This window comes from Brienomyrus brachyistius, chromosome 7, assembly GCF_023856365.1.
Source record: "Brienomyrus brachyistius isolate T26 chromosome 7, BBRACH_0.4, whole genome shotgun sequence".
Lineage (NCBI taxonomy): Eukaryota > Metazoa > Chordata > Actinopteri > Osteoglossiformes > Mormyridae > Brienomyrus > Brienomyrus brachyistius.
The window spans coordinates 15,530,200-15,551,862 of NC_064539.1; the positions used below are offsets into that span (position 1 = coordinate 15,530,200).

The 21,663-nt window shown below is 40.2% G+C and overlaps 3 protein-coding genes across 5 annotated transcripts in view; 1 reads left to right on the plus strand and 2 right to left on the minus strand.

Annotated features, from left to right (window-relative positions):
- The window catches only part of LOC125745739 (formin-binding protein 1), a 60,048-nt gene extending 52,440 nt beyond the window's left edge, over positions 1–7,608 (minus strand). The window contains exon 1 of the mRNA XM_049018883.1: positions 7,390–7,608. Coding sequence (XP_048874840.1) covers positions 7,390–7,413 — 24 coding nt within the window. The 5' untranslated portion in view covers positions 7,414–7,608. The remainder of the gene's footprint in view (positions 1–7,389) is intronic.
- Positions 7,609–9,454: 1,846 nt separating this feature from the next.
- rexo4 (REX4 homolog, 3'-5' exonuclease) lies at positions 9,455–12,696 on the plus strand. Of its 2 annotated transcripts, none has more exons than XM_049020528.1 (8): positions 9,455–10,030; positions 10,152–10,480; positions 10,749–10,901; positions 11,494–11,687; positions 11,812–11,900; positions 11,988–12,079; positions 12,162–12,236; positions 12,318–12,379. In XM_049020528.1, exons 1-8 carry the CDS (start codon positions 9,821–9,823, stop codon positions 12,355–12,357), a joined length of 1,182 nt encoding a protein of 393 aa, XP_048876485.1. In that variant the 5' UTR covers positions 9,455–9,820; the 3' UTR covers positions 12,358–12,379. The 2 variants fall into 2 exon arrangements, with proteins under 2 accessions (XP_048876485.1, XP_048876484.1); XM_049020527.1 differs by having other exon boundaries at positions 9,462–10,030; positions 11,988–12,062; positions 12,318–12,696.
- Positions 12,697–13,968: 1,272 nt separating this feature from the next.
- Positions 13,969–18,281, minus strand: cacfd1 (calcium channel flower domain containing 1). Of its 2 annotated transcripts, XM_049020531.1 has the most exons (6): positions 17,976–18,281; positions 17,556–17,717; positions 16,788–16,860; positions 15,877–16,002; positions 15,272–15,379; positions 13,969–14,882 (listed from the first exon to the last, which is right to left on the minus strand). In XM_049020531.1, the coding sequence occupies exons 2-6, from the start codon at positions 17,668–17,670 to the stop codon at positions 14,792–14,794; spliced, it is 513 nt and encodes a 170-aa protein (XP_048876488.1). In that variant the 5' UTR covers positions 17,671–17,717; positions 17,976–18,281; the 3' UTR covers positions 13,969–14,791. The 2 variants fall into 2 exon arrangements, with proteins under 2 accessions (XP_048876488.1, XP_048876486.1); XM_049020529.1 differs by having other exon boundaries at positions 17,556–18,281.
- Positions 18,282–21,663: the final 3,382 nt, after the last annotated feature.

A 21,663-nucleotide genomic window follows, 5' to 3' on the forward strand; every position in this document is an offset into this window, starting at 1 on the left:
AGTAACTACATGCAGTACTGTACCTAACCTGGAAATCGCCTGCATTTTACATTATGGTTCATTTAAAAAGCAATCACAAATTTAATTTCACCACTTTTTAAGAATGAGTTCTGAATGAAATGTGATGTATTTCAAGTACCAAGGCCTGCAATCAAACAATCAATCACATGTTTTGCACATTGGACCGCCTCTCTGAATGGATGTGTTTGTGACCAGCGGCTTCTAGCACACAAACTGATTATCTCCTTACTAAACAATTTGTTATGAAACTACTTTCCTCAGCTCCTGAGGAAATTAAGCCATACTGCATGTTCCAAACAACAGATTTAGGCATTAGCAGGCTAACAGGCTTCATTGTACGTGCTCGGACCGGTAAACTGGCGGTAGACCACACAATGAAAATATACCAAGTGAACAACAGAAATAACTCATGCTAGGTTTCATGTTTCTTATAAATACACAATCAGCATGACAGAAAATATCTTGTAACAAGCCATCGAAATGGGTTATTTAATCTGTCAATTGTGTCCAAAATGATTCAATATGTTGAACACTCTACAGAAAATGTCAAAATACGCTAAGTGACAAAAAAGAGTTAAGCACCCAGAAGCCGATTTGGACGTAATTCGGTACACGTGCACAGCAGCGAAGGAACCAGCAGTGTGCCCATACTACCGACTTTGTTGTGCGTTTGATCTGATACTCTGATCATTGTGATGCAGTCACATGACCTTTCACCACGTGCAGTTTCATTTCTGCCGCTCCGTCTAAGTGCTTAACATTTTTTTGTCACTGAGTATAAATTGAATTCTCCCAAGCACTGTAAACAGACAGATATAGATATGACTGTTACTAAACACTGCAGCTTGTACTCTTTCTCTCTGTATTTCTCTCTGAACTACAAGATCAGAAGATGCATTAATATAAAAAGCCTGAAGTAGCTTTTATGTTATATTTCTCACCTGTTTGGCCTGCTGGGGTGATGGAATTGAGGTTACATATTTCACTTAGAGTCTAGAAAAGGAGGAGGTCTTCTGGGAAATGGGCCAGTGAGCTTACCATAACCACAGTCCCTTAACCAGTGTACTATCTGCTGTTTATTGTTTAATGTAATTTTTTCTCCTTCCAGATAAGAGTGCACATGATTAAAAATCAAAAAAGACAAAAGGCTGTGGACTACAGGAAGAAATTCTTATTTTCAATAAGGCTGCATTCTACACAACAGAAACATATGATATTTTCATAAATCCCAAAGAAACAATACAGAAAAACCACAATGTGGAACAAGGTTGCTAATAAATTTCACTTGAGAGGGCTTCCAACATGCTTGTTTATAAAACCAACTGATCATCATTAATCATTAATTCCTCCCCTAGCCGCCAGTAATCCATTCATAGTTTTGTGTGAGCCAGGAAACTTTAACACTTCCAAAGGGGTAGAGACAAGGGCTGCTTACATAAGTTTTGTATCAGACCCACAATCCAAATGGATACAAATACTTTGGACACTGTATCCATTTTCCTGTATCGATCCTTCAATAATGCCGCAAGTCTAAACACTCGACATCGACCATTCACCACACAACCTCTGCTCTCCCTGCCCAAAACCGAAAACAAACACTCAGATGCAACATAAGAAACAGACCAATAAACTACAGTTGATTTTCATAATTCCCAATCCCCTTAAATATACTGTGTTTTGAATGACTGGCACATCAAACCACAGTTGCGCAACAGAGGTCAGCAATCCATGGCATAGCAGGGAAGTAATCAGCACCATTCCTTTTCAAAGCTGGAACCTTTTGCAAACTGTTTTAATAGCAGGTTATCACAATTTATTTTACAGGAACTCAGATGTGTAGGAAATTAGGTGGGCTGGTTTTAAACCTTATGGGGGAAAAATGATTGGTTTCTATTTTCACACACCCCAGGGGCGTTATGTCCCATTTGCTGTTATAAGAAAATTTGGTTTCAATTAACTCACTCACTTCCTGTTTTATCCGCTGCACCAGTAAAGTACACCAAATGCAATCTAACATACTTTGATACTTAAAAATGAAACCAGAAAGACAACAAGAATATAGCCAAAACCAAGTGTTCAAAAAATATGTGAAAGGCACGCATTTCAATCTGCAGTAAACAGCAGGAGCTCAAGTCATTTTTGTGACTTCCTTCCTGAACCAAAAACATTCAGAGAAAAACGTGCCGATGTACGATCACGACAAAAACAAAACAACGTAAAATCCTACCAAATGTACATTTGCAAAGAGCATTAAAAATCAGCACTGTGACTCCAGGCTGTCACTGCCTGCAGTTGCTGTCTGCAGTGCCCTGTGTGACCACTTTCATCCTAGCGAACCTTCTTTTCTGCTTTTGCAATGTCAGAGCGATCGTTTTGCATTTTTCATTGGCCAATATATTCATGGTGGCGCAAGAGAGAGGCTCTCTTTCAATTTTGATTTCTAGAGTTCTAAAATGCAGTTAATTACATTAACAATCACCTTCCACCCAACATTAACCAACTCAAAAACTCAAAAAAGCAGCAAAAGTCTTCTGCAACTTCATATTTTAGATGACATTAACTAGTCTAGTCAAATTATACCTCTTATTTTTTTAAGAATGCCTCTACATAATCTAAATATTTTTGAGTCTATGAGTAATTATTACAACATATTAAAATCAAACTGATATAAGATTTTTTTTCAAGAGAACATCTTCAGTCCGGTCATAATTTTATGTTTAATTTGCTGGTGTTAGCTTTAGCTTCCAGTTCTTACTAACAAGTGGTGAGTGATTTATCCTGTCACCTGCATAGTGATGGAAGACATGTCAGAAGACGAAAATATGATTAAAGGAACATCCTACTAGTTATCTGTCAGGTTATTCTAAACTATTACAGCTGTTGAAATAAAAACAAAGAAATAGGCCTACATCCTTTTTATGTAAACATGTCTTGACGACGCTCGACGTCTAGATTTTGACTGAACAAAATGTAACAGTAAAGTGTCGGTTAAACCTAATCATTCAGATGCTCATTGCTATTCACTGTTATCCTGGAAGCTTCATAACATTTGGACAAAATGACAAACCGCCAATGACTGAAATCATTCTGAGCATCTCCAACGGAGGGACTCTCTAGCTCTCACGTTTTGCCAGAGTCAAGCGATCAGCGGCTGTAGAGGATCCCTGCAGCAGGGAATGGGTGTGTGTGTGTGTGTGTGTGTGTTTGTGTGTGTGGGTGGGTGTGTGTGTGAGTGTGTGGGTGGGTGGGTGGTCCTGCTATAAACTTAACACCTGCATCTAGCATAAGAGCAGGAAGGTGCAAGTACATCCAGAAGTCATGAGGCTATAAAAAGTAAAGAGTTAAAAGAGGACATCCGCTCTGCAGCCTGTCTGTTCGGGGACCGTGGAGCATTAGAGACTTTGCTGCAGTATTCTGGCCAATTTATGGCCACTTCTATCAAAGAGGAAGCGCTGCTGCAGATGAATATCTCTGCACAAGTCACACCCGCAGCAAGCCAGTTTTGTAAAATCGCAAAAACTCACAGTTATTTAGCATCAGTAAATCAACAGTTGGATCGTGTAACAGCAGACATCTTACACATGCCACATCTATATAGCTAAAAAAACTGTTCATTCAGCACCTGTGCTCACAGTCCTGATGTCTTTTCACGCTGTAAATGAGACCAGGTGCAAACACACACATCCAGGATGCATAGCACCGATATTTAATGGGAGATCACGTACTATCAAAAAAAAATGAATATCTGCTCCACCAGGTTGTAATTAACACCAAATAGAGTTTGTTTCTTGCAGAAAAAAAACTGTAGCAGTAAATTCTCAGAATACATGTCCAGTTTGGATTTTTAACGCTATTTTAAAAAGCCACTCACATTGCAAACACCACATGAAAACGATATGAGCTTCTAAAGCCACCTAGCATGTGTGGCTAGCTTGTTGACAGTGAATACCATCCATTGTGATAAACTGCCCTCCGTCATACCATCCAGCATGTTCCTCTGCTATCTATCCCACGCTTCATAAATAGGCTCTGGGCTTATAGTAACCGTGATCTGGATAAGTGAAAAGAAAATGGACGGTATCATTTCCTTTTCATTTTATTTTCTTTTTCCCTTAGCTATGAAAATGCAGTTCTATAAGCCACAGCCACACGCTCTCTGATCTGGAAGGAGCAATTAAACCATGTTTCGCGAATTCAAGGGTCTCAAACGTTAGAATTAAAGGCTACTTGGATTACCTGAAGAGGTTTCTGCATGAGTTGTCATGGTGAATGTTATTTATGTGTCTTTCTGTCACCACTGAACAATTATCACAATAAATCAAACGAAATAAAACTCTGAAAGGTTTCAAAAGTAGTTGTGGCTTCAAAGACACTGAGAACAATTTACATTCTTTAAGTATCTGGTGCTTATGTCAGGGAGGGGCAGCGTTTAGCACTGTTGCCTCACACCTCTGGGAACAGGGTTCGAGTCTCATGGTTGCGCGTCATCAAGGGGGTTTCCTTTGGACGCCCTCCAGCGACCAAAAACAGGCTGAGATTCATTAGAGTTACCAAATCGCTGACAGGTGTGTAAGTCAGTGGTGAGTGTGATGGGTTGGTTGGCACCTGCCTTGTGCCCATAGGCTCTGGACCCCCAGTGACCCAGAACAAGTGGTCATAGAAGATGCATGTATGTTTATGTCATTCTGAATTAGGGGCGGCTACGCGGGCAGTGCTACTGTCGGCTCAGCCATCCAATGTCGCTAATTTGGTTCCACTCCTGTTCTCTGTCTGATGTGCTCCTTTTCCAACAGGTGAAACATGAAATGTTGGCTGCAAAAGAGTGACTCTCTACGAAATAAGCGAAAATGGATGGATAATAATAATAATAATAATAAACATAATAATAATGAGACTGAATGAAAAGACAACCTGCGTCGCCTAGCAACAAGCAAAAGACATCCAGTGTCCTTCCTAAACCTCACAGCATAGATCCGGGTTTAAAAAGTGGGTGTCAACACCCATATAAACTGTAATTCTCTGCCTGAACTAGCGGTTAGCACTCTGAAGGTAAATGTTACAAAATAAGGAATCGAAGTTGAGCCATCTGCATGAAGCGGAATTGAAGCCATGGTGTCAAAAGTCAAAGAGATAAGCCTGTCACCCTTCTTAGGGGCCTCTCTGTACCACACTGCCCAGCAGCTGGTTTCCATGAAGGTGGAGATTCTCCCTGTAGAGTCGCTCAAAGATGGCCACTAACCCATCTGCTGGAAATTGCTCTCAGCTCTTAAAAGTGAGAATTAGCGGAACTCCCTCCACACATGGAGATGGGTGTGGAAATGGCTGGACTGGGCCCAGCACTGCAGCACGTGGGCTGTTAGTCAGTAACTGTTACTTAGAACAACTAATCATTTCCCATCTTACAGTACTTGCTCTCTTGCTATTATTTCAAGTGCCTTGTGTGTCTCACACATTGACTGTTGACCTGTGTCTTCATGTGATAACAGAATCGAAACCACGAATAACAGTCTGGCCAAAGAAAATCACCAGGAGGATTCCATGTAGAAATCCCTGGAGTTAATTTGCTATTGCAATAAGCATTTAGCTCAATAGATTTGTGCATGAACTGGAAATGCTAATTTTATAAGACATTTTTATTGGACTTCGTTGCTTATTAGTAAAAACAGAAACTGCAGTCCTTTAATCTTACACTCCCCATGCCGAAGTTTAAGACACATGTCTGGGGATATATGTGAATACAAGCTCAGGAATTTTACTCCACCACGAAGGACACACCACAAAAGGAGAACACTGTGAATATGAGGATAACAACAACATGAATATGACGCTAAACAGCAACATGAATATGACGCTAAACAGCAACATGAATATGACGCTAAACAGCAACATGAATATGAGGCTTAGCTCATTATTCAGCAATACTGATTTCATCTCAGAATGAAACATTCTCAGAGATTGTGACGATTGCAAATAAGAGACCCAAAGTTAAACTAATTCACCTGAGAAATAAGTGACCAAGCCTGCATACAGCATGAAGCATGTGAGAATAATCCTTTTGATTTTAACGCTAACCGCAGACACACAGCAGCAAATTCCCGAATGTTCCGTCTGAATTAAAGGCTTCAGAAAGATGATTTTGATGTGATCATCCCTTCGCCGCCCCTGGTGCCGGTCAGGCCGGGATGCTACACGACTAAGATCCTTTTCTGCCACCTCGAACGTTTATCATAGATTCGTTTCTTTTAAAAATTACAATTACTTTAGATTTTCAGATTGATGCCACATTTAAATGCCATTGTGTATCATAAATATATATATATATATATATATATATATATATATATATATATATATATATATATATATATATATATATATATGACCTATGGTACAGTGCTGTTTCCGTGGAAGTATGGGATTCATTTTCAATATAATTATTTGATCATGGCAAATAATTTTATGAGTAATAATGAAATGGTGCACTTAGGAAATGCTAGAGATATAAAGTATATAGTGTCCCTGGTATTTGCTACGTGTAACATTTGATATATTATCAAAAAATAGTACAACTCCCAGTTAAGTGCTAAATGTGATTACATTAGTTTTTAAGTTTTGTCTGCAATTTTGTTTCCTTTCTATATTGTTATGCTTTCGTTCAATAATTATTTTAGCCCACTGTCGTTTATTTTCTGATTATCAATAAAACCCAATAATTTCGCGATTCCTCTGAAAGGTATTCAGCGACATTTCAGGAAAAACGTGAGATGCCTGAGTATCACCTTAATACAATGAATGAAACCAGGATAGTACTGAGTGACTTAGATCAGTCATGACCGCCTTATAATCCGCGTCTTATTTACGATGCCCAGCTGTTTGCTTTTCAGTAGTACATCTTACATTTCTCAGAAAAAAACAGGAAATAGATGCTGAGTATTATAACGTTTACAGTGCGTTTAACGGATCGTCCTTTACTTCGAGCAAGAGAAATGCAGCACTGTGCTGAAATCAAAATTAATTTGGCAAATAATAATGATTGATAAAAGTTGCGGTGAGTCGCGCATCTGTGTCCGACGCGACCCGCACGTATAAAGAGCCGCATTTGCCTGTTTGTCATGACAGGCACGTTAGAGATGAGGCTGGCAGTAACTGCATGTCTGCCTCCATCCGTCCGCGGCTCCGTGATCAGACGCTGCCTTCCACTCACTTGTAGACACCCCTGAAAAACTGATGCTCCCCATGTTTGGCAAATCGATTTTCATAACCAAAGAGTTCAGTTACAATCCCTCAACAAAGAATCGGTCAATAACACTGTGAATCTGCTATGTCCTAAAATGAATACAAAACTCACATCGTATATACTTGACTTACCCATAGCTCTATCCCCCAGCTCATGGTTTCAAAGCAATTTCCTGGTAATAATCCACTGTGTGCACGAGTGTTTCAGGACAGCCGCCGATCTGTGTTGAATTTCTCGTACGCTTGCAAACGTTTCTCCCTATTATCTTGCTTCTGTGTGTAGGTCCTTCACCCCCTCATTCTGTGCTCTACAAAATGGCCAGAACCAGCAGCATAATCTTCCGAGCGCAGCGCGGGTGCGCGCCTCTAGCATCTGACAGCTGCACATGCGCGCTCCCGCGGCAGTAGGAAGCTGAGCGGCTCAAAAAGTGTCTTCTGCTGTGCCAGTCCACACATACATATTGTCAAAAATTTATTGTTTTCCCTTTTATTCGAATAGGTTTCATCCAAAGTAGGCCACGAATACCATTAGGCACGGTTAGCTTGAGTAACGTAGGCAACCGGTGATGGTAAGTGTAAACTAAGCAATAGGATCCATGTTATATGAGGGTTTGACAAAATTAATCATTTCAAATTCTATTACATGCTTTTAATTAAGAAGAAATCAGTGTGTTTGGTATGTTTTGATGTTTGCGCTCGTGGGATATGACTGTGAGTACAGAGCTGCCAACTTTGGTCAGCATGCAGCCTGGCGTGAGATTTGCGGGTCCACATGAGTCCGCACACACATTTACATGCATGTGACACCTTGGAAATAGTCTGTGGGGTTTGTAGCTAGTTTTAGGTTTATGATGGAAGAGGAGAGAGTCAGAAAGCGTGAGTGCCACGCCAGATGCGTGAGAGCCGGCAGACTTGTGTGTCTGTGCTGTGGTGGACTAGCATCCAGGGGGGTGAATGCATAGGCTATGCTGCGCCATGGGCCTCAGCAAACAAAGGGAAGAATGGGACGGCTGGATACATAAAACCTGAGTATCCATGCTGATGTAAACTTAGGGCCCATCAATTAATCCGTCTCTGGTGGTGTCCCGCCCAGCGTGTACCCCAGCCTTAGCTCTGTTTGCTTATATAGACTCCAGACCCCCATAATATCGCCTACCACACCTCTGTGATCTTGACTAAGGTTATAAGATGGATGGATGATTAAAACCTTATAAAAGTGCAGGGAAATATCAAATGATCATTTTACCTTATTTACCGTTTACCGTAATATTCTTCAGGCGTTATCTAGTCCCACCTGCTGGTCATGCTCTGCCACAGCACTCGATTAATCTGAATCAACAGCCCATAATAATAATGAGCTCAAGAATGCTAAAGGGCTTGGAAAGATTGATGGCCTATATGCATTATGCATGTACTATAATGGCAATAGAAATGGGTGGTGTGCAGCTCAGTCGGTTAGGAGTCTGCACATGAAATAAGGCGGGGTACACTCTGATCAGGACGCCAGTCCATCGTAGGCCACGTACATGCACACACCCACACACAATAATGCTGAAATCCTTTTTTTTTCATTAATATATTAGTATAGTTTTGAAATTATTTTATTTTCATTCGTTTTTTTAATTAGTCATTAATTTGGTTTTAAGAATGCATTAGTATATTTATTTTTTATGTTTTCCGAGAAAATTACTACTTCTAGTTGACTTTTTATTTGATTTCAGTTTTAGTTTTCAGTGCTATGGTGCAAGTCATGACAAAGGTAGGTAGTTAAAAAGAGAGACATAAAAATGCATGGTCTCTAATATGAGCTCCAAAGCGTACACCGCTAGTGAAATTAATTAGACATATAACTCCAAAACTTATTCGTATATTCAAATATACTGGCAAGTTTTTAATAGAAAGTCAATTTCTCTGCAAATATTCATTTTCCCGCCTGGTAATCTGTACAATATGGCAAGATTGCTAAAAAAGATTTAGATAATATTTTCAATACAGTTTAAGACCTTAATTTCAGAAAAATTGATTTAATTCTTGTTCCCATTTTTTTACGAGTACGGGATAACAGTTCCACACAAGGTACTAGGAATTACTAAGGAACTAGAATTACTATCCGTCTTCCCAGGATGAGTAATAGAAATACTATAACTAGCAATACTATTCAAAAAGCGTTCACACGCATTATTTCAGTACCGTAAAATGTTTCCTGTGGGAACCATTTCACCGCTGGACCACGCGGATGTACTTCAGCTCACATGTGCGTTTAGGAAGAAGTACGCGAGAGAAGCATCTTGAGTAGATTTTTATGTCTGTACGGGTAATTAATATTTCGGGCTCTTCTGAGAAGATGTCATATTGAAACGATATTGTGTTACAATAAAACAGGTTAAAATTTAACTTAGTATTACAGTTGAAGTGGCTTTATTGTAAATATGACATCACGAAATTTCAGTTAAGTCTGCTAACTTTCTAATGTTCTCTCGAACCTTAAGAAAGGGCTTGATTTTGTACTGTTAGCGAATATTCTAGGCTGTTGCACATCTGGAACATACATATTTTAGAAGAAATGTCCAAGGTGAAGGCGAAAAAAAAGAATTGCACTACGATTTCTACGACAATGCCACTTTTGACAAAAAAGCATAAAAAGGCGAAGAGGAAAAAATACGGGGGGAAAGCTGTGAAAAATGCTGTAGATGACGTGAAAATTAAGAGCAACGCTCTATTTCCACCGAAAGATTCCCAGCAATTTTCGGCAAACTGGAAGAACCTACAAGAGGTAAAATGAGTGTACTGTATTATCCCGTTTCAACACCAATAAGTAAATCTTCAGCTCAGTTCTGTATGCATCGTTCTTATTGTCTTTGTCCAGCTGGTTACATTTTTGCTGTGATTTACAGGTATTAAAATCGAACACAAAGGTGCAAGAACAGAAATGTAAACAGCAGGGCAGGGGCTCGATTTCGAATGAAAGCAAAGTTGAAGGGAAGCCCCTAAAAGACATTCCAACGAAGGGAACCAGTGCTAAATTAATAAAGGAAGAGAAGAATGGGAAAACGGCAAAACATGGATTGCTTTCTGCATCTACCCAAAATGACAGATTTGTTCATTCTGAACAGTCGAACACACGGAAAAGGAAAAGCATCAATGGACAGGCACCTATGTGCAATAACAGTCAGCAAAACAAAAATAAGAGATTTGATAAGGAAGCCGAGAAGAAGCTAACAGAGTACGGGTCAAGTAGTATCGTTTTTGTGATGACTGGTGCATTTTGGGTATAATGCTAATCAGTCAGATACCTTTTGACTTGCCAACTAATGAACTACTGGTGTAATGGTACTGCTAAACTGTCAGTTGCCTTTCATTTATTGTACAAGTAACATGCATTAATTTGAAGATTAATTTGATTTCCTCGCATTCGTTTGTTAAAAGTGTATGATAGTATTGAAACTAATTGCAACCACGTATGTCTTTTTATTTTCATGACATTTGCTCAGAGATGACATCTGGTTTGATGACGTAGATCCAGATGATATTGAGGCTGCTGTGGGAACAGATGCTGCTGATATAGTTCGCAGCCGGAAAGGAATGAGTAGAACAGATCAGAAGTCTATAGAGAGCAGTCTTGTGAAATGCAGGGCTTTTGAGGGGTAAGTATCACCTATATTAATAATAGTAATAGGTGGATTGGTGACTGTAAAGGCTGATTTATTCTGTGTACAGTCACATTACCTATGCTGTAGCCTGAAATTACATTTCTGAGGAGGTGCGTGTCAGGCTATGGCGTAGGGTATTTGGTAGAGTACTGCATGGTGTGTAGGGTTACATAGGCCTATGGTACTGCGTGAGGTACCGGGTAGGGTTTGTGGCTATGCGGCTACTTATGGTGTAGGGTACAGCGTGGGGTATACTGTTACACATACCTATGCTGTACCAATGCTGTAGATTTTGCACTGAAGTATAAATCAGCCTTAAATTGCCAAGAGTGTGTACCCTGTGACGGACTAGAAACCCATGGCCATGAAAGTACGAAACAAGCGTTAAATGATATTAAAAAACTGAAATGCCTATATATTTCTCCTGTCCATTTAGGAATTCTGTAATGTATATTTAAAAAAAAAAAAAAAACAATTAATGTATTTTACTTCTGACTTGGAACCAATATATACAACATTACCTGTCTGTCTTAGTAATGGAGATGTATAGATATTGACAGTTTTTTTTTTTATTCCGTCTATGAAGGCTGACAAAAGCAGTGGCGATGGACTGCGAGATGGTTGGAGTTGGGCCTGACGGGCAGGACAGCATAGTGGCCAGAGTCTCAGTGGTGAATCAGTTTGGGAAGTGTGTCTATGACAAATACGTCAAGCCCACCGAACGAGTGAGCGACTACAGAACACATGTTAGTGGTATTCGTCCGCAGGATATAAAGAATGGTGAGCAGTGGGAGACAGTTATCTATTAAAGAATTACTCGTATGAGAGGAGTTTGTGTGTGGAACAGAACTACAATGCACAAAAAGCGATGTTGCTCAGCAGTGTGTTTTTTAATGGATTACAGGAGAAGACGTCAAAACCGTTCAGAAGGAGGTTTTTGAGATTTTAGAGGGAAGAATTCTCGTGGGCCACGCCATTCATAATGACCTGAAGGTATACCACTGTTATTATTTGTTAGTGTTTGTGCAAGAATACAATAATCTTAAATAATTTCTGGGAGTGCCTGTTTTTCTCTGGCAGATCTTGCTTCTGGATCACCCCAAAAAGAGAATCAGGGACACGCAGAAGTACAAGCCGTTCAAGTCTATCGTCAAGGTGGTACAAGGAGAAAGGCATGAGGAATAGGGGGGAAAAAAACAATTTATTTGTCTGAAATAGATTTAACATCTTCTCTTTTTCTATTTCATCCTACAGAGTGGTCGGCCCTCACTTAAGCTTCTCTGTGAGAAGATACTCAATGTCAAAGTTCAACAGGGCGAACACTCTTCTGTAAGACCTTTTGCACGTTTTTACATTGTTGAGAGTGTGGAATTTGGAGCATGTTCTGAAACCCTGTGCCACATGTTGTAGGTACAAGATGCCCAGGCGACGATGCGGCTCTACACATTAGTGAAGAAGCAGTGGGAATTATCAGTAAAGGAGGGACACAGAAATGGCGCTGTGGACAAGTGTAAGAGAACACCAAGACCTTCTAATAAGAAAACAAATGCCTAAAAACTCTCACAAACTCCAGCCTGGAGCCTGGAACCATAGTCCACATAATTTGGTTTCTTTGATCATAGAAACACAACATTGGATATCTGTCATGGTACCAGATTGCCAATTCAGACTTGTTCCTACCTAAAATATGCAAGCTTTCAGAAAGCAATTTTTGGAAATTTGTGCAGTTATTTCAGTTGTTTTGTTTTAATAAATTAGTATCAATAAATTTTAACTTGAGGAACGGTGATGAGGTGAAAAGCTCCTTGTTTGGTGAAGGATAACGCGTGGGTGCAGGACTGGCATGTTTGGGTTGAGAACTCGTGATTCTTACAGTTTAAAGCCGTAGGAGATTATCAAGGTTCATTTTTTAAATTATGGCTTAAATTACAGCAGGTGTGGCATAGATTTTTATAAGCTGTATTCTTCGTCTAATAAATATCGTTTAGTTTCTTTGCAAGTCTGACAAATTATCATGCCATTTAAGCTTATATAAATGGGTACTTATTGAACACAAAGCATCTGCTCAGAAACCCACATCTGTTGCAGAGGGTAAGCGGAACCCTTCTGACTTCCATAGTCATTTCTGTCAACCCAGATATCTATGAAATTTTAATTCAGATTCCTTTATCAAAGTCCAGTTGTCTAGCCATCACAATTTGGGACTTGTCAGAGTCGCTCAGATCCTTAGGTTTGCCCATTTTTCCTGCTTCCTCTTATCAGGTGTGACAGTGTTACGCAGCAACATGAAACTGTAACAGAAATATAGCAAACTGGTGCAATAATCTTACTGCCTGGTTTAGTTTGGTAATGGATCTGGGTAAGAAGCTGATCTTCAGCCTAGAATTATAGGGATACTGATGGTAGCAGTACAAAAAGATGGTGAAAAGGGTGTGATGGGTTTTGTATAATGTTACCATACTCCAGGGTAGGTAGCTGGGTCCCCACAATTATGATGATAATATGGTATCAGTATCTTAAATGTGACCCATCACCACGAAATGAGTCTTATGGGTGTATTTCTACCAGTGCAACTTAAGGCTCATTTCGTGGTGATGGGTCACAAATGTGCCTCGTTTGAAGAATTAAATAGCAGAAAGTCCTGTGTGAAATTCTAGACAAAGCAGCTCCATGCTGCATTTGAAGCATTTGCTGAAGTGATGTTCACAGCAGAGCGGCTGCGTAATTTAACAGGCAAATGCAGACATTGCTGATCGTTCCCGGTCTTCAATGTTGGGGCTTTGGTTTTACAAATAACATTTAGTGCAAGACATTCAATTGTTGTGTTTTGCATATTTTTGTGTATACTATTTTTCTATGAATTCGTAACAGATTTGGAAGTTTAAACACCTATAAATATAAATAGTCTGGAAACACCTGCATGGCATGAAGACATTGGTTAAGATTTTTCGTGTTTGTGTTCTTCATACCAGCGTACTAGGATTAGATAGATTGTATACATTGACATGCAGCAAACTGGCAGTAAGAACAGTATCTGAAAATATGAAATCACAGCTGTGTCTTTTACAGTACTGAATGTTTGTCCAGCGTTTTACCACTAAATGGACGCAGCATTTTATTGAAGAAACACTACACAGAAACACACAAGATTCCCTGAATTGATTTAAAAAAGTTGTCACATCTGGCAGACACAATCCCAGTGGTTTACTCAAGCAATGAATAATTAAAAACCAATGAGCACTTTGAGATTAAAGAATACAATGGGCAGTAATGTTATGCAGTTGTTACTTTTAACACCACACTGAACTTCACCACTGGCTGTTCAGTCACGTTATCAAGCAAAAACACTAAAAAAGTTCCATACTTAGAAATCACTTATTCATGCATTCAGACATCATTAGAATGAGATGTTATAGCAGTTAGTATTCTGGTGATAAAGAAGCATTTAACTAACTGAACATGCACTTTTTCAAATCAATTCCCACAAGAGTGGGTCCAATGGGAAACTTTTCTAGTACCGACAACTGAAAATGTTGCTAGGGTTACGAACGATTACTGTGATTAACATCCTCAATATTCAATTACTATCAAAATATTTTTTGCACTTTCTTATTTAATCTTCATTTTTCTTTCTATTTTCAGTGTCTTTGGATAAAATCACAGTAGACCTGACCACTCACAAAATTAGTTTAAAAAAAGAGACAAGTTTCCACATTTGATAACATTTCAGGAAGATAAAACTTTTTTGGAAAATAATTTAAAATAATATAATAAGACCAACATAGAGAACATAATCCATGTGATTCCATAAAACAAGTAACTATGATCAGCAGCTGAAAGAGAAGAGAAGGTGCATTTCGGTTCTGGATTTTAGGTGAGAGAAATTACTGCGCCTCCCAGCTAGTGGTTCCTGTCAGCTTCTCCTCATCACCCTGCTTTTGGTGCTGGAGGCGGGCGTAGCTCACACCGTCTCCCCTGGGGGAGGTGTTAAGGAAAGGAATAGAAAGGGATGGGATGAGCAGAGGGATCCTGTAGCGAATACTCATTCCCACTATCGCCACTCTAGTATGTCTGTAAATTGTCATTACTCAGAGCTTTTACCAAAATATGACAAAATATTAATGTTTTATTAGTGTAACAGAAAACTGCAGCTAAACAAAATTTAATAGATACCTTAGATTTTTACAAATTACAATTCTTTATTAGAATAAATCTTATAATATAATTCTATTGTAAAAGTCCGTACAGAACACGAATTAGGTGTTGTAAACCAAAACACACCCCTCTGTAAAATTATCAGGCAACGTCTGTAATCACAAATCATTTTATCTTTTTTCTGACAAAAAGAGTGATAAAAATCTTACTTCTTGCCCAGTGAAGCCAATCCGTACAGGACCCCTGTTGCAAAGGCAATTGCATTTCCGAGCAGTGTGGTAAGGGACAGTCTCAGAAAGACAGGGAAGAGTGCCATCCTGTCCAGACACAGCATTAAAAGTTATCCTGAATGAGGAGTGAATCACTGGCATTATGACCATAATGTCAAAAAACAACATGCCTGCAGAGACCCAAAATATACAAAACCCCTTGTCTGAGTCTCATAATGGGTAACTCTGTAGGTGTAAGAAGTTACTTAATCTGAACTGTCCCCCCCATAGTCCAAAATAGTCTGTAAATCGATGCTTCCCAACCCGGTCCATGGGGACCTGCAAACAGTCCATTTTCTTTGCTCCCTCCCAGACAGTCCATATTTCTACTTCCTCCAAGTTCCCTACTGGACAGGCCACATTTTTCCTCCCTCCCACCTCCTCAGTAAATGACACATACCTTATGTATATACTCTCTCTCTCTCTCTCTCTCTCTCTATCAGTCACACACATGCACACACACACACAAACACATACCGAATATACAGGTAAATGACAGTTAAGCAGAAATATGGAAATGTCTATAAAAACAGCCGTAGCCTCACCCGCAGTAGAAGAATGCTTTCTGCCAGGGCTTGAGCTTGTCAGCACGGGCTGCCACCGCGTTAGCAAACTCGATAAACTGGCAGCAGAAGGGGACCTCACACAGGAACAGTACACAGGCATTCAGGCTGGGGAGCAGAAAGGGAGCCATTACATCACTGCCAGCGCTGAGGGCGCCCTGGGGGTTCAGTGGGGATTCACGAGTGAAAGGTGGAGTGTATCCCCGACAGCTGACAGCATCCAGGGGTGTGATCTGAAACTCTCTACTCTTCCTGTAAATTTTCATTAACTGAATGAGTGTGAATGGATATGTCTGTAAGCAAATCTCACATATGAATTTATTTACTGAGTAGTATGGAATATGCTAAATCTTTTAGTATATATATAACCCATATATGGGGGCGGCATGGTGGTGCAGTGGTTAGCACTGTCGCCTCACACCTCTGGGACCCAGGTTCGAGTCTCCGCCTGGGTCGCATGTGTGTGGAGTTTGCATGTTCTCCCCATGTCGTCGTGGGGTTTTCTCCGGGTACTCCGGTTTCCCCCCACAGTCCAAAAACATGCTGAGGCTAATTGGAGTTGCTGAATTGCCCATAGGTGTGCATGTGTGAGTGAATGGTGTGTGAGTGTGCCCTGCGATGGGCTGGCCCCCCATCCTGGGTTGTTCCCTGCCTCGTGCCCATTGATTCCGGGATAGGCTCCGGACCCCCCGCGACCCAATAGGATAAGCGGTTTGGAAAATGGATGGATGGATGGATAACCCATATATTTATTAAAGCCAAGAAATCATGGTAATTGCACTAATATAAAATGTTTTCAGTGCTTTCAGTTTGACACCATCACAGTAGTATAGCATTAGCTTTGCGTCGTTGGTGATGTATGTTTCTACTGAGAGTGCAGGATCTGTACTTACATCATCCACGCGCCTGCTGCGATGCTGAAGGGGTTGATGGAGACACAGCTCCATATTCCAGTAATAGCACAGGCTGTGTGTGTGGGGGGGGGGGGAAAAGAAATTACAATATTGCCAATAAACCAGTTGGATGATTTCCAGGACAACCCAAAATCTGTACATTGTCTTCTCATATCAGCATTTAAAAACCTCAATTCCAAAAAACTTTGGATAGTATGCAAAATGTAATTGCAGTTTTTTACGATCATTTTCACACTTGTCTCAATATCATGTCCACTTTATCATAACTCTTCACACAGTATGACTCACAAAACGCACCTGAGCACACCAGGCAACCATTGGTGCAAAATGCACTTCAACCACCCAAACACTTCATACTTCACCCAGAAGTGATTGATGCTGCCATAACCATAGCATACGCTCTCTCCCATAATACTACTGTGTCATTCATTGTACCATCAACTAAGAAACGCAAAATACAAACATTTCTGTGTCCTCTATTGTTGCAGTTTAGTGTTTAAGAGACAATGTAGCGAGCCTCTGAACTAAATTACAAATCTCAAAAGGGGTACATATAATTTTCATATACCGAAAACCAATTCAAGAAATGATGGTGTCAAGCTTCAGTAAACAGCTTTTTGTGTATTTGGCATAATTATTATTTGGTTTAAAAAGAACAAGCAGTGCTTTGTCGCGTAAGTGAGAGCGTAACAGTTTACATACAGCATTGCGAATAACGACGGAGAGGCACAGCGACGCCATACTCACACAGACCGCCCAGGACCCCCGCGATCTTGCACATCCATCTGTACCACCAGGACATGCCGTCGGCATCGGCGTCCGCGGCTTTGCTGCCGGCGGCTGATTGATCCTCCGAGCTCATTCTACTGCGGCACTTTATTCCCAATTACTATGCTGTGTGACCTACAGCTAGTAACCGCACAACAATCCCAGGGACGCCGGAAAATTCGTTCCGTTCAGAGAAAAAACAATGTTATAGTTTTAAGACCGCAGAACCTGTGACACGCAGCGCGCGGTATTTATTTCCTAATGCTACTCGTATGGCAGCTGCCTACTGTCACAGTCGCACAGATTAGAAAGCCTTCAATAACGAAAACAAACCGCCCCTTACCGAAATTCCTCGTCATTTTATTAACACATGATGAGCAAAACGTCACACTTACATACCACAGTCTAATTATGACTATAATTAATCCCAACTCTCGGTGTCCTCGCGCATCCACCCAGCTGACGTGGACAGGGTACCTACGGTTAGCGGAGCTCTTCTTAGCCTCAGTAATATAACACTAGAGACCGTCTTATGATATCTATCTACATGTTGGCGCAAACTTTAGTATCACATAAAACATTCTTAATCAATTAAACAATTCATATAATTCCTTTTTAAAACTTGTTAGGGTGTTCGTTGAAAATGCTCATTCTTTGTTCAGGCAACTGTACCGCAATGCATTATGGGTGGGACTAAAATAAGTACGTCATTGTGTGAAGACCCCCGGGCTTCTCCGGGGTTCCTTTCCCATAACGTCCGTAATACGTGATATCGACGGGTCTGCGGTGCCGGATGACATACACGATTGCCCCTTCATCGTCTCGAAAACATGCTTTATTCCTTTTATAGTCTCTGCTACACGAAGACATTTAGACGTATGCATCCCAGTGTATTTTTTTAAATAATTATTTTCTATTCCATGGAAGTTGCTTGAAGCTCCTTGCGGGGAAGGTTGCCAAGGCAACAGCGGCGAATTACTTATATCACATAATAAGGATTTACTCTGCAGTATCGTCACTTCGCTTTTCGACATTAACACGTCTGACTGTTCCCTGTCTGAAAGCGAGAAAAATCAAAATCGGCTTTGCCTTGGTGGTGAAATTATTATTTTTTTCACTCTAAAGAATTCAGCATTAGTCAAGAGTAGAATAAAATCTCACCTGCTCACTCATTCAGTCATTTACTAATGCCACTATATGAATTGCATGGTTTATGTCTTAATGAAAAAGACATACTTTTGACAAGTTATAGTCATAGGTTATTCTGATCAAAAGAATGATATCGTGATCATCTGACCAATCCTACTACTACATATATTTATGTTATAGTTTTGTGAATCTATTTGTAAATAACCCCAAGGTTTCACACGAGACTAATTAATGTTACAAAACATATTGTGTTGCGTATTGCATATTTTTCTTATATACGTTTGTATTTTGTATTAATTTGTATGCATTCATTTATGCTTATGTAGTTTTATTTCCCATGTTGTTAGTGGGACCCCTTTTTTGATGGACTTCCGGTTTTTTTCGGTTACCAGAACATCATGAAGCTAAGCTAAGCGGAGGACGCGTTTGTCTTTTGTAAATGGTTTAAGCACCCCCTGGTAAAGACACAAGCTCTTACGTTGGCTTCGTTTTTTGTAATTAATTTATTTTAAATAAAGCGTGAACCATCATTCAAGTCTTTCGGCCATCAATCCGGAGGGGAATGTTAGAGTAAGAGCTTTACCTTCGCCCGCCAAATCGCGCTGCTGACGGATTTCACGGTATAACTGCTTAAGGACAGAAGTGAGTTGCGGACGGCGTGATTGTCAGAGAATTCTCTAAGGAACAAAATCGTATTAATATCTAAAATATTGAAGAACAAATAGAAAATTTAGTGAAGGTAATCCAGGAAAAGGAAAAAGAAGGTACCGCAAGACTGGAATTAATAGAAAGAATTTAAGAAGTAAAGAGAAAATATTGGCCGAAATTACGTGTTTTTACACGGGAAACTGAAGAATTGCCTCGGCGTTCTGAACGTCCAAAGGTTATTACTGGGAAAATGCATGCTTACCAAAGGGAGGAATTGTGTAAAAAAAAGAAAAAAAGGTTGCTTAGCTTATACGAACATTGGAAAATTCTGACACGTAAATCAAGGAAAGGATTAAAGGAAAACATATCAGAAACTAATCTGGCCAATATAGCAGATATATCCTTGAAAGGGAAAAGAAAGAAAGTTTATGGAGAAATAAGGGAACGTGTTACACCGGCTAATGAATTAAGATGCAAGATTGATACATGTGAAGCTGTAACTAATGACATTATGATTATGATTAAAATTGTTTACGAAAGGTTGACTGCAGTAGATGGAGATTTTGATGTTGATCTTGAAGGACGTCGTCTGCATCAACTGTTAGTGCCTGACTATGCTCACTCAATTTATGGCGCTGCCTCCCGGTCAGTTGCCAGTCACCACTTGGAGTACTCTAGTATATTTGCGAAAAGGGCAGAAGCGGCTGCAGAGCTTGCACCAAAGGAGGTAGAGTATCAAATAGCCCAAGCGGAAGAAAGCAACAAGAAAAAATAAGAATAGTAGAGGAGCAACATAGAAAAGAATTAGAAGGTCAGAGATCTGAATTAGAAAATCCTCAGGCTGAAAGGCATATAGAGGTTGCTCGTGCCAGATTACAAGCCTATGACAGAGAAATTAAACATGAAATGGATGGCCAGACCTTTAAGTTTGACTGCAACAGACAAAGCACCTTAGACATAAACCTTTGCATGATGTCACAACACCATCCCTCACTGATGTGTCTTACCTGGCTCAAGCTATTCAGGACAGCATAGCCATTAACAGGCTCCCAGTGCCAGAGCCTGTTATGTTTACTGAGGATCCAATTCATTTTATTGAATGGAAGGCATCCTTTATGTCACTCATTCATAGAATAAGCTGTATTACCTTAAGAAATATGTCAGTGGGAGAGCTGGCAAAGGGACATTGCCAAGTTAAAGACCATAAACATAGATAGATGCTACTTACCTCTCAATTTTGGAAGGGTTGTGAAGAGAGAGTTACACCACTTCTCTGACGCAGGCACCTTAGGGTATGGTCAGTGCTCCTATCTGAGAGTCAAGAATGAGAAAGGAATGATCCATTGTGCTTTCATCATAGGAAAGTCCTGTGTAGCTCCCACAAAGGTAACCACCATACCAAGGCTAGAATTATCAGTGACAGTAGTCTCAGTTACAGTCAGCAATATGCTTAGAGAAGAGCTTAGCTATTCAAATGTGGAGGAGTTCTTCTGGACTGACTCCAAAGTAGTTCTGGGCTTCATAAATAATGATGCACGACGCTTTCACACGTTCGTAGCCAATAGGGTTCGCCACAGTACAGATCCTCAACAATGGCTTTATGTCTCAACGGAAGAGAATCCAGCAGACAATGCCTCTAGAGGGAAAACCATAAATGAGTTATTTCCTCAAATTGGTTTACTGGTCCAGGAAATACCGATAACAACAGATGTAGTATTGGAACCTCTAATAGGTGATCCAGAGGTGAGAGGAACTATAACACTGCATTCAGGGGCCACGGAACAAGTGAGTCTTGTTGACCGCTTTTCCGAGTTTTCATCATGGTTGCAGGCTACTAAGGCCATTTCATTCCTTTTATGATGAGTTAAAGGAAAAATAGATGGACCTGCTAATGTAAGTGCATTGGAAAGTGCAGGACATGTCATCATCAAAGACCTCCAACACCAGGTATACTAACAAGAAATAAAGTTACTGAAAAAGGGAAGTCAATTGCCAGACAATCACAAGTTGCACCACATAGATGCCTTTTTAGATGCAGATGGCATAATCAGGGTGGGAGGAAAGCTCAATCGATCATCCTTCTCCAACTTACTCAGACACCCAATGATTGTAAGGGTTTAGTAGGGGAAAAGACGCTATTGCAGAATCAGATGCAGAGTGACTTTAATATAAAAGAGAGCTGATATATCCAAGAAGCTGACAGGATCGTTGTCATGGGGCAGGCTGGGGTCGGGCGATGTGCGTCGTCGATCTTGGGGCTTGGCAAGGCTTGTGGTCTGGGTACAGGCAG